The 13,149-nt window shown below is 53.1% G+C and overlaps 1 protein-coding gene across 1 annotated transcript in view; it reads right to left on the bottom strand.

Moving 5' to 3' along the window:
- Positions 1–13,149, bottom strand: part of COL22A1 (collagen type XXII alpha 1 chain) — a 244,538-nt gene that overhangs the window by 114,263 nt on the left and 117,126 nt on the right. Inside the window, exon 23 of the mRNA XM_021088863.2 lies at positions 5,204–5,257. Within this exon, the coding sequence (XP_020944522.1) occupies positions 5,204–5,257 (54 nt within the window). The remainder of the gene's footprint in view (positions 1–5,203; positions 5,258–13,149) is intronic.

Here is a 13,149-nt window from a genome sequence, read left to right as displayed (position 1 = left end):
AGACTGGACCCACCCCCCAGCAGTCTGACCAACTTTCATCAGTATCCTTGCTTTGCCTTCTTTCTTCTGCAAATAAGGTGAACAAAACCCCAATAAGAATGGCCATTTGAGCCACTTCGTTGGGAAGTTTCCAAATGAAGCTAGATGCTTCACTGCTACATTGCGGCGATTTATGAATTTCCTACTTTGTTCTACACATACTCGAGGGGTCTTTGGAATTTTAGGCATGAAGCGGCTCCCTGCCTCCCACAAAAGAAACCTGCTTGAGCTCCCAAGACTCCACACCCTTAGTCCTCTTCCCAGACGAGGTGTGAGGGATTCAGGATGGCGGGGCTGCCGAGGAGGCAGGGGCTGGGGAGGGGCTGTGATGGGACGGAGGTCCAGACACACGGGCACAAGGATGGATGCCGAACCGCCTGCACGAGGTCATGGGAGGGACGGTGTGGGGTGGGGGCCTTCGGGTTCCCTCCTTCCAAAACACGCCTCGTGCTGGGGGAGCAGCGAAGCACAGCCAGACACGGCAGCTGGACTGCGGCAGGAAAACCACACCTGTGCTGCCGGGAACCGAGGGAGAGAAGCACCTCAAGGAAGAAAGAGAGCGAGCAACTGAGAAGCGGGGCAGGATGAGGCCGGAGAACTGACCTCTGTCCCTGTCAGGGATCAGGCATCGCTGGCCTGGAAAGACACGGTTTCGGTGGCCCGTCAAGAGGAAAGCAGACACGAGCGGCCTCAGGCGAGGTGGAAAGTTGGGCAAGGAGCCTGATCTGAGAGCAGAGATGATTTCCGAAAGGTTTTGCCGGGAAAAGAAGAGAGGAGCGCCCGCTGTGGTGCACTGGGTTAAGAACCTGACTGCAGCAGCCGTGGAGGTGAGGGTTCTACCCCTGGCCCCGCACCGCGGGTTAAAGGTCCTGGCATGGCTGCAGCTGCGGCGCGGATTCAATCCCCGATCTGAGACTGTCCGCAGGCCACGGGCGTGGCCATAAAATAAAATTTAAAACAGGAACAGGGAAAGTAGCCGGAGCTGGAGGGATTCCGATGGAGTGAGTTTTGTTTCTGAGCTGGATGGCCTGTGTGTGCTGGGGGGAAGGACCCTACAGAGGGGCTGGTCCATGCTGGAGGGAAGGCCTGGCGGGCGGAGGCTGAAACCAAGACCCAAGGGAAGGGACGGCTCACCGGTGGAGCAGGGACCTTCCTCCAGTGGAGCCAGAGGAGGGCCGAGTGGGGAGGGGAGGCTAAGGCAGGGGGTGGACGGGGTCGCCTCTGCTGGCTTCCACCTCCCCGAGGAAGTACAGGCAAGACCATGGGCCGTGCAGCAAGGGAGAAGCAGAGGATGCCGTGGAATTGAACTCAGACGGGGAGTGTGAGAATGAGGAGCAGGCACGTGACTGGCCATGAGCTCTGGACCTGCACGTACAACCGACCTGCAGCCATTTGTTGGAGGAGGGCTGAGTCAGCAGGTGCCCCCCCACCCTCGGGGCCGTGTTGAGCCTCCACAGGCCCGTCTCCCAGTCGGGGCAGAGGGAGAGAACACGGAGGGCCTGCTGAGCTCAAAGACCACCCAACGACGCGGGTGAGAAAGCTGGGACCCTGGTGAGGACACGCTCAGGAGGGTGGGTTACACACATGGGCTTCCTCTGAGTCCGTTTCCTGTTCTTTCTGCAGGAGCCCAGACCATCCCAGCTACCTGGCTGCGGAACTCTGCACGACGGATGGGATGGATGCTTTAAGAACTTCTTCCAGGAGCTCCCTGTTGGCTCAGCAGGTTAAGGAACTGGCACTGGCACTGCTGTGGCTCAAGTCACTGCTGTGGTGCGGGTTTGGTTCTGGTCCGGGAACATCCGCCTATGCTGTGGGTGCGGCCAAAAAAAAAAAAAAAAAAAAAAAGAACCTTTCCTAGGACTGACAGTGTGAGTTCTTTCTGGCCTCACAACTGTCTTCACAAGATACTGAACCCAGCAGCCAGCCCAGGCCCTGGCACAGAGGACACCCTCGACCTGCACTTGTCGAATCATGAAGTGCCTCTTGGAAGAAGACACGTCACTTCCTTTCTTTAGGGAAGGAGGGCAGGAAAATTTGTGTGCGGATCCTCGCAGGGCTCTGATTAAGCACTGGATCCCTAACCCGCTGTAGCACAACAGAACTCCAGAGGGGGCATATGGAAGTTCCCAGGCTGGGGTTGAATTGGAGCTGCAGCCGCCGGCCTACACCACAGCCACAGCAACAACAACATGGGATCCGAGCCACGTCTGTGACCTACACCACAGCTCAAGGCAATGCCAGGTCCTTAACCCCCTGAGCGAGACCAGGGATCGAACCCGAATCCTCATGGATACTAGTTGGATTTATAACTCACTGAGCCACAACGGGAACTATCCCCCACCCCAGAAGGTTATTTTAAACTAAAATGATTTGACTATTGATATCTTTATGAGTGGTAATGATGACATAAAGAGATGAAACAGGCCTTTGGTTTAAGGTGGCCTGGAGTCAATTGCTAGGTGGCCTTGTGCACCTAAACGGGCTTGGGGGATGGACTTGACTTCCGTCTCCAGAACCATCACGAAGAGGGGGGGCCCTCCTCACATCTTTGGGTCAGTGAAGGCATCTGAAACCAGCCCAGCAGTTGGGAGTTTTCACCGTCTTCTCTTTTTATCATTAATAAAAATATCTAAATCACCGATACACCTAATTATTCAAGAGAGTGACAAATGAGCCAACAGATCTAAATGTTAATAACAAAATAGCTGGGTTTTTTTTGTTTGTTTTTTCTAGGGCCGCTCCCATGGCATATGGAGGTTCCCAGGCTAGGGGTCCAATCGGAGCTATAACCACCGGCCTACACAAGAGACACAGCAATACGGGATCCAAGCCGCGTCTGCAACCTACACCACAGCTCACGGCAATGCTGGATCCTTAACCCACTAAACAAGGGCAGAGATCGAACCCAAAACCTCGTGGTTCCCAGTCAAATTCGTTAGCCACTGCGCCACGATGGGAACTCCAAAATAGCTGTTTTAATTATTACCAATAAAGAACAACAAAGTAATGACTCTATTAATTAACCAATAAGGCTAATTAGTATTAACAGAACATCTGATCCTTCTTAAGACCACGGTGACTAAACAGCTATTCAACGTGCTCCGTCATTACAGTGATGTATAAACAACCGATTGCCCCAATTATCATTATTAATAACGGAACAGCAAGTACCTATTCCTAAAACCACCTCGTTGCAATTGGAGCAGATTTATGAAGCCGGATGGAGTGTGAAGATGCATGAAAATTACTTCCATAAATTAGCATGGCAATCGCCCTCCCTGCACGACTTGGAAATGTTTGCTTTCCTCCCAAATTGCTTGTAATTGTGAGTCCTCCTCTCCAGGGATGGGGCTCCAGGGGGTCATGGCTGTCCCCTCGGGGGGCTTCGGTGTAGACACCCAGGACCGAATACCTACTGGGCCGCGTGGGGCCGGCCCCGCCCTGGCCGTGTTCCCACCAACCCTGAGGATTCCGGCCGTCCTGATGACCGCAGCCACCTTTACAGAAACAGGTGACCAGACCAATTCCCACCGTGCCTGATGCAGCATGCAGGAGCCACCCACCTAGAATGTGTATGTTGAGTCTACAACATTCCAGCCAGTGAAAATTCTCATCTTGAAAAAGAGGCACCAAAGATTCTTCTAGAATGCCAGCCACTGGGGGCTTGGCGCTCTCTGAGGCTGCAGTGCTGGCTCTTCTCATCACGAGCAAAGCGAATTAAACGCCGAGCTCAATTTCTTTAGATTTGAAATGGGATAAGCCTTCTTTTCTCACAGGAGGTTACACAGTATAGACACAATTACACATGAGCGCCAAGGAGAGCGTCTTGGTAACAGCAGAACCTGAACACGTGTACCCTCTGCCCTCTGCCTGGAGGAGCAGAACACCCTGAACCTTCGTTTCTGCTGCACCAGTCGCCCTGGATTTTCGGGTCAGTGAAGGGACCCTCGTCTGGGCCCCGAGAGAGGCTGAGGGGCCCTCCCAGGACTTAGACTACCTGGACCTCTTTCTGCCCCCTCACACCTGGCTCCTTGGTGGAGAAGATGTGGGATGCGACCCTGGTGATGGTGTCCCCGAGGCACAGTGAGCACCGGCGGGGCCGCCATCCTGTCCTCCTGGGTGGTGGCAGCAGCAGGTGGGCAGGCTCATCAAGGGCTCGGGCCACATGTGCTGCTTCCTCTTGAGCTTCGACCAAGGTGGGCTTTGGTGCCCACCTGTTCCTGGACGCCTGCCCCTCCACCCGTGGGGCGGTGGCCACACTGTCCTCTGGCGTTGCCAGGGAGGCACCCACCCAGGGGACGTTGCTGACTGCGCTTCCCAAAGCCACTTTTCCTGCACTGAGGTACGAAGTGTGTGCAGGACCGGCGCCCCAGTATCACCCGCCCCCTTTATGGCTCTTTTGGAATTTGTAACAAACAGTGAAACTGAACTTGTCCATGATGCCTCAGACAGAGGCGGCGAGGGCTGGAATTCGAACCAGATCCCTCCCCTGGGTAACCGCGTCCCCTCCCCTCCTGGGGCTGCCTTCTGGGAACTCACTGACCCTGATGGGGGTGGGGAGGCCAGGGAGGCTGAAGGGAAGTCTGAACACCCACCAGTGCCAGGCGGCTGTCCTGCCCATACTGAGGTGGGGCTCACGGTGATGTCACATTTATAGATAAAGGGGACAGAGAGAGGGGTTAGGGCTAAGGTAGCCTGGGGAGGGTAGGAGATGTCTGCCCAGAAGGCAGTGCCCCTGAGCGAGTCTCTCTGCATCTGGGACTCTCACCCCCCAACTCTGAAGTGGAAACAGTGACCTCAAGCCTGCCCATGGTGGGGGGAGGGTGGCTGGTCCCCAGGAGACCACAGTGACAGCACGTGTGAAACTGGGAGTGGGGAGCTAGACAAAGGGTGGAGCCAGCAGAAGTCACACCAGAGCTGAGTCTGAAAGACGGGGGCAGGGGAGGTGCTGCCCCATCCACCTACATCTCTCCAGGCACCAGAGAAGGTCCTTCTCCCCGCACCTGCAGTGGGGGGACAATGACCCACCAAGCATTCTTCTCAATGCTTTGATGAGGTGGCATGCAAGATTCCGACTACCAACCTGAGAACGGCTACCCGATCATTTGTTTAGTCAGAGAAAACAGCACGCTGCTGTGGAGGAGAATTTAAAGCCAGTAGTTACCTGATGCCCCGGCAATCCAGGGGTTCCAGGAGGGCCCGCCTCACCCTTCTTTCCCTGAGCACAAAAGAAGAACCAAAATTAACAGGCAGGCAGTGCCCAGAGCCCGGCTAATAACACCGTCTGGTGGAAAAGCCCTGATTAACGACACCCCCCCCCCGCCGCCGGAGGCCTGCAGGGGAGCAGTGGGGTTGGGAAGAAGCTGGGGCCCGGGAGCTTCCGCTTGGATGCCAGGGCTGTCACTTAGATGACTGGGGCAATGCAGGGCCCCAAAGTCAAAATGTACAGCAGGGTTCCCCTGAGAAAAATGTCCTTATTCCCCCCGCCCCCGCCGCCACTCAGCCCCGTCCCCTGAAGGCAACTAATCCTGCCAGATGTAGGTTAATCTTTCCAGAAGCATTTTATGTTTAGACAAACTTGGCACACCCATCTGCATGCATGCCCTTGTGCACGCACGCATGGACACATTCTCTCTCTCCCCCTTTGTTTCTTTGCAAACTATACCATACAAGCTGCTGATAAACTTTTTTTTTTTTTCACGTGCGCCTGACGTCTGTTGGGTGCACCCTTTATCAGCGAGCAGGGAGCCTCCCCGTCCTTTTTCACAGCCACGTAGTTTTCATCATCAGGGTGAAATGGTGCAGCCCCTACTCCTGGGCAGCCAGGTCACGTGGGCCATTTCTGCTCTTCTGTTAGAATCCACGCTGCCACGCATGACCCACCACCCTTGGCCTGCCCCCAGGCCCCCCTGGACCACTGCAGGGGCCTCCCCAATGCACCCGAACCGTAAGGAAGTTCCCAGGTGAAGGGCTGAATCAGAGCTGCAGCTGCTGGCCTATGTGACAGCCACAGCAATGTCGGATCCGAGCCACATCTGTGACCTACAACTACAGCTCACGGCAATGCCCGATCCTCAACTCACTGAGCGAGGCCAGGGATCGAACCTGCGTCCCCATGGATACCAGTCACATTCATTACCATCGAGCCACACAGGAACACCAAAGAATGACATTCTTAGAACATCAACCAGGCTACATCTCCTCTGCTCACACTGTGATCCTGCCCAGCTCACTCAGAGCCAAGGTGAAGGGCCTCCGCCTTCTTTCCATCGGGAACAGAACAAACACATCCTTGCTGGCTTTTCTTCCTGCTCGTTCCCAGGAATCCACATGGCTCTATCCAGCAATTCCATCTAGTCTCTGCTAGAACGCCTTCTCTGCCCAGCCTGAAACGGCACCCTGACCCCTGTCCCGCCCTCTCCCTGCTGTATTTTCCTTTGCTCTATCACCACCGGATACATCATGGCCCGTCCACCCAGTGGGGAGCTCAGCTCCTGAAAGCAGGCCCTGCCGCCTGGTGGAAACTCAATAAACACTCGTGGGCTGGATGCAAAGCTTGTCCCTCTGGGACTGATGTGGTCTGAGCCAGGACAGCGGCCGCGGGGAAAGCAGTGGGGGTGGAGAAAAGCGACGGTAGGACGAACAGACACCAGCTGCAGAGAGAGTGGGCTGGTCTGATTCTGAAGCCCCCAGACCCCCATCGGCTGGGCTGAGAGCACCACAGCCCGGAGGGCGAAATCACGGCTAGGTTAGAACGAGTTGCTTGACCCTTGTCAGGTCAAATTCACAGTGTGGGCTCAGCTACCTTCAGAAGGGAGCCAGGCCTTGGAGGCACCTGTCTGTGCATCCATCTCACCTGCCCTGAGGAATGCAAACACCGGGCTGCTGGTCATAAGCGGTCTGAGAGTCGCCAGCTCCCCTTCCTCAGGGAATTTTCTCATGAAGCCGATACTCCCCTTGCTTCCAGGACTTGCCATGGAGAGAGGCTCCGGAAACTTACGAGATGGACAGACCATTTCCCGTCAAGGTCAGTGGGATGGCCTGGTGAGTGGTCAGCAGAATTCGGAACCCCGGGCAGCAAAGTTTAGAGGAAAGGCTGAAATGCAGGGCGAGGGTGTGTAACGGTTGATAAGCAAGGATCAGCGGGGAGACGGTGGGTGGGACGGCCTGGGCTGTGACTGAGCAGAACTACTAAATAAAATGCCACTCAGGGAGCTGCCTGGCCTCTATCGGTGGGTTAAAGATCCAGCATTGCCATGAGCTGTGGTGTAGTCGCAGACACGGCTTGGATCCTGCGTTGCTGTGGCTGTGGCGTAGGCTGGCGGCTACAGCTCTGACTAGACCCCTAGCCTGGGAGCCTCCATGTGCCGCAGGTGCGGCCCTAAAAAGACAAAATGAAATAAATAAAATGCCACTTGGACCTCAGAGGCTGCATCAGCTTCCCTCCTCCGGATGATCCGCCACTGTCGGAGGGTCCCTGATGTCCCGGCAGCTCCTCGCTCCGCCGGAGGTTGGGGCTCTTACATAAGGACACCACTAACTCCGGGAGATGACCCCCCGGTTGGAATGAAATGAGTGGCGGGCAGGGAGTGGGAGGTGCTGCAAGGCTGGGGAGGTCAGTAACGATGACCTGAAAAAGGAGAGCCTCGGGCAGGCCAGAGGGATGTGGTGGGAACGAGAGACATGCAGAGCCGAGCGCCCGGAGACGCCTCCTCCCTCCCTTCCTGCGGCCACAGCCGGGGCGCTGACCCTGCTCGAAACCCCGCCCTCCCCTCCAGACTTCCCTGGCACAACCTATGCTGGCAGGTTATTCTTCCACAGGGTGAGAGAAACTCTGTCCAACTTACCTGCCACCTCCTTGGCCAAAAGGCAGAACATCTGAGCTGTTTTATTGGGAAACTGACACACCATGTGACCCTGACATGCCTTTTTGAGTCTGGTGTCCAGTCTCCCATCCCTAAGCGACGGCTGCTTAGCTTGGCCCCAGAGACCCTAAAGACTCCTGGCCTCTGAGGCTTGGCCCACACTGCCACCTCTGTCCGCAGCAGCCACACTGCCATCCCACTCTTTTTTTGTTGTTGTTAGGGGTTGAATTGGAGCTGCATTTGCCAGCCTACACCACAGCCACAGCAACACCAGATCCAAGTCATGTCTGTGACCTACACCACAGCCCATGGCTATGCCGGATCCTTAACTCACTGAGCAAGGCCAGGGATTGAACCGGCATCAAGGATACTAGTCAGGTTCATCACCACTGAGTCGTGACGGGACCTCCCTCACTGCCATGTCAACTTGTCAAAATCCTGTCCCAGCCCAGTGTCACCTCTTCCATGAAGTCCCAACAATAAGGTGAAATAACGGCAAAATACGGAAATATATATTTGAGATTCTCTGGTGTCACTCAAGTGTTCATGAGTCAGAATCACCAGGGACGTGACATAAAGCTACCAACCAGGACTTGGTCACTCACTGCAATCAAAGGAATTCTCTACAATCAAAGGAATTCTTTTTCAAACCCATTTCCTCTACAGTATCATAAAAAAGGGGCTTCTCAATCCAGGGTAGATGAGGAAGGGCAAGCCATTGAACTTGCTGAATCTTAATTTCCTTGTGTGGAAAATTATAATCATTGTATTTATCTGAAAAGACAGTAGTCGAGAAAATAACTCAATAACTAAGGAAGTGACTTATAAAGCAAAACAAAGCATCGTACAGGGAGTTCCTGTTGTGGCTCAGTGGTAATGAACCCAACTATCCATGAGGTTGTGGGTTCAATCCCTGGTCCCGCTCAGTGGGTTAAGGATCCGGCGTTGTCATGAGCTGCAGTGCAGGTCGCAGACGCGGCTCAGATCTGGTGTTGCTGTGGCTGTGGTGTAGGCCGGCAGCTGCAGCTCCCATTCAATTCCTAGCCTAGGAACTTCCACATGCTGTGGGTGTGGCCCTAAAAAGGAAAATAAAAACAAAACAACAACCAAAACCCTAAGCATTGCATGAATGTAACAAACAGTCAGGAGAAGGGGAAAGAAGATGATGGTGACTGTGATGAGGAAGAAACGGTAACAGCAGACTTCCGGCTCCTTGGAGTCCCTGGAGTTGGAGACCACAGGTCGAGCAGATCTGGTTTCAAAACCACTACCTCCCAGCAGTGCCATGGAGATTAATGAGATAACGCCTGAAAGTGCTTAGCACAGGATCTGCTGTTAAGAGATGCTTAGTAGTAGAGGTGATGATGGTGGGGGTGATGATGATGATGGGGGTGATGGTGGTGGTGGAGGTGATGGTGGTGGGGGGGGTGATGGTGGTGGTGGGGGTGATGGTGATGGTGGTGGTGGAGGTGATGGTGGTGGTGGGGGTGATGGTGGTGGTGGGGGTGATGGTGGTAGTAGAGGTGATGATGGTGGGGGTGATGGTGGTGGTGGAGGTGATGGTGATGGTGGAGGTGATGGTGGTGGTGGAGGTGATGATGATGGTGGAGGTGATGGTGATGGTGGTGGTGGAGGTGGTGGTGGAGGTGGTGGTGGAGGTGATGGTGGTGGTGGAGGTGATGGTGGTGGTGGAGGTGGTGGTGGTGGTGGTGGAGGTGGTGGTGGAGGTGGTGGTGGTGGAGGTGATGGTGGTGGTGGAGGTGATGGTGGTGGTGGTGGAGGTGATGGTGATGGTGGGGGTGATGGTGGTGGGGGTGATGGTGGTGGTGGAGGTGATGGTGGTGGTGGTGGAGGTGATGGTGATGGTGGGGGTGATGGTGATGGTGATGGTGGTGGAGGTGATGGTGATGGTGGTGGAGGTGATGGTGATGGTGATGGGGGTGATGGTGATGGTGGAGGTGATGGTGATGGTGGGGGTGATGGTGGGGGTGGAGGTGATGGTGGTGATGGTGGTGGTGGTGGGGGTGATGGTGATGGTGGGGGTGATGGTGGGAGTGGAGGTGATGGTGGTGCTGGTGATGGTGCTGGTGGCCATGTTACCGATGGTGAAGGTATTGATGGAGGCCACAGCTCTAAAGACGGTGGGGGTAGCAGCAGCTAGGTCCCCTCTGCATTTTGGACTATGCTTGCGTGTGGGGATTTGAGAAGTGCTGACCAGCACAAGTTCTGCAGCAATAAAGAATTGTTTTTACTACCAATGAGCCTGTTTCTTGTCATTTTTCTTTTCTTCTCTTTTAAATTGCTACCCAACGCAAGGTCTGGATAAATGTTTGTAATTTATCACGGGGGCAGATTTTTCAAGCCACTCTGGATGCCAGGATGCTGAGCAAGACCAATATTTCCAAGGCTGCCTGTCTGCCTGAGGAGAACAGGGAAGCCTATAAACCAAACAGCCGCTCCTGTCCCACCAGGACGCGGTAACACAGCCACGTGAGGGGCCATTATCAGATGAAAGGATTGCTTGTGCAAGTGGTTCTAATCTGTGCCGTATGGCCCTTTTGCTCAGTTCCTGTTCTCCATGCCTCCAAATGTCAAACATGATTACTTTCTACTGGTTAGAGCCGAAACCAGGTGCTCAGGGAAAACCTAGCGTGTCCTTAAATAAACCTGGCTCCACGCCACGATCTGAATCAAACAGTAGCCTGTAATACAAAGGATGCTGTTGCCATCTGGTAGATGAGGGCGAGGCAAGAAAAAGGGCTTTAAAAATTGAGAAGGAAAACAAATTCAACCCAGGTTGCCACTGACAAAAGACTGCCCGTGTTTCTCTCTCTCAAATCTACTAGAAATCAGAGCTGATGGATCTCATCGCTTTCAGCAATATAAGACCCTGGGCTCACGGGCGACAGACAGCCTGCGATTAAAGTGACAGGTGTTTAAGGCATCCTATAGAACAGGTGCTGCTGGTTAAGAAGGGCTCCCTGATTGCCTCGAGGATTCCGATGAAAGGACTGTTACTGTCCAGTTTAGAATTCCAGTTATGCACACGGACCCACACACACCCCACATCCTAAGGCAAAAACATGAAAGATCCGGAGCCAAGATGAGCTGAGTTGTAATCCCTGCCTCACCATTTATAATCTGTGTGGCATTGGGTAATTCACTTCATACCTTCACGGAATGAGATTAAAAGGACCATACCTCATAGGATCCTTGTGAGAATAAGTGAGAAACATATGTGCAAAAAAAACCCCAAAACACAAAAAAACACCTAAGTACCTGCTACGCAATGAAGAATCAACCAATGCTTTCTCCTTCCTATACCTTCTATTAGTTCTGCGCATGTATAGACAGAGTCTGTGTTTAAGTATGTTGTTAAGGCAGCTGACGCAACCAGGCACAACCTGAGACCTTCAGGGTCGCTAGTTTCGGTAGGAAGACGAGCACTGCATTTGCTACTTCAGTCTTGGGAAGAGAGAAGAAAAACCAGAAGATGTTGAGAAAACCATCAAGGGAACCGAAGAGACTGTCCCCAGCTTGTGGGAAGGGCCGTGACAAAGCCCTGCATGACCCTGGGCAAGCAGATCATTTAATTTCTCACCCGACATTAAATTGCTCACTGTAAATCTGAGATTCCACCCACTACAATGATTCTGCCTACGATGATCCTGTAGTTCAGATGTTCCAAATTTTACAGTAAGTTTACTTTTATTTTTATTGTCTTTTGTCTTTTTAGGGCCACCTCCATGGCATATGGAGGTTCCTAGGCTGAACTGGAGCTCCAGTTGCCAGCCTACACCACAGCCACAGCAATGTGGGATCTGAGCCGCGTCTGTGACCTACACCACAGCTCATAGCAACGCTGGATCCTTAAGCCACTGAGTGGGGCCAGGGATCAAACCCGCAACCTCATGGATACTAGTCAGGTTCATTAACCAATGAGCCATGACGGAAACTCCAAATTTTATAGTAAGTTTAAATGCCTGACAACATGGAATTCTCTTAAGCAAAGTTTTTTTCTTTTTCCTTTTTTTTTTTGTCCAATGGCTGCACCTGCAGCATATGGATGTTCCCAGGCCAGGGACTGAAATCCGAGCTTCAGCTGCAGCAACGCAGGATCTTTAACCCACTGCCCGGGCTGGGGATTGAACCAGCACCTCCACAGCAACCCAAAGTGCTGCAGTTGGATTCTTAACCCACTGCACCAGAGCGGGAACTCCTCCCCTCCTTTTTGTTCAGAGAAGAAAGAAGGTAACTAGGCTATTTGGGGTGAGACTAGGACCACACAGCAAGACAAAGACAGGGTATGGAAGAAACCAAGGTTTTTTTTCTTTAAAATTGGACATTCTAGACACATAGATGACCAAGAGTCCATGCAAAGGTGCTCAGCATCCCTAAGCGGCAGGGGACTGCACATCAAAACCACGAGGAGATGTCACCCACACGCCTTAGAATAGCTACTACCAAGAAGACAAGGAATAGCAAGTATTGGTGAGGATGGGGAGAAGAGGGAGCCTGCTGCACTGTTGGCAGGAATGGAAACTGGTGCAGCCACGATGGAAAACAGCATGGAAGCTCCTCAAGAAGAAGAAGAAGAACTACCACACGATCCAGCAACCACTCCAATTCTGAGCATCTGTCCAAGGAAATGAAAACACTAACTTGAAAAGATACACACACCCCCATGCTCACTCCAGCATTACTGACAACAGCCAAGACATGGAAGCCACCTAGTGTCCACTGAAGCAATGATGGATAAAGAAAAAATGGCATACATACAAGGGAATAAAAGTAAGGAAATCATGGAGCTCCCGGTGTGGCTCAGTGGGTTAAGAACCCGACTAGTATTCATGAGGACGCAGATTCAGTCCCTGTCCTTGTTCAGCGGTTTAAAGGATCTGGAATTGCTGTGTGCTGTGGTGTAGGAGGCAGACACGTTCAGATCTGGCGTTGCTATGGCTGTGGTGTAGACTGGCAGCTGCAGCTCTAATTCGACCTCTGGGCTGAGAACTTCCATAGGCCTTGGGTTCAGCCTTAAAACAACAACAACAGCAGCAAAAAAAGGGACATCTTGCCATTAGCAACAACGTGGATGAACCTTGAGAGCCTTATGCTAAGTGAAACACATCAAGGACAAATACCACACAGCCTCATTTATAACGTGGCACCTAGAAAACCTGAATTCACAGATGCAGAGAACAGACTGGTAGTTGTTGGAAGGGGCAGGGGTAGGAGGTGGATGAAA

The sequence above is a fragment of the Sus scrofa genome, chromosome 4, assembly GCF_054392235.1.
Source record: "Sus scrofa isolate SSC_HxYL_T2T_F1_AM1 chromosome 4, Sscrofa_HxYL_maternal_Yorkshire_Landrace_v2.0, whole genome shotgun sequence".
Lineage (NCBI taxonomy): Eukaryota > Metazoa > Chordata > Mammalia > Artiodactyla > Suidae > Sus > Sus scrofa.
This window is presented reverse-complemented; position numbering and strand designations above follow the sequence as displayed.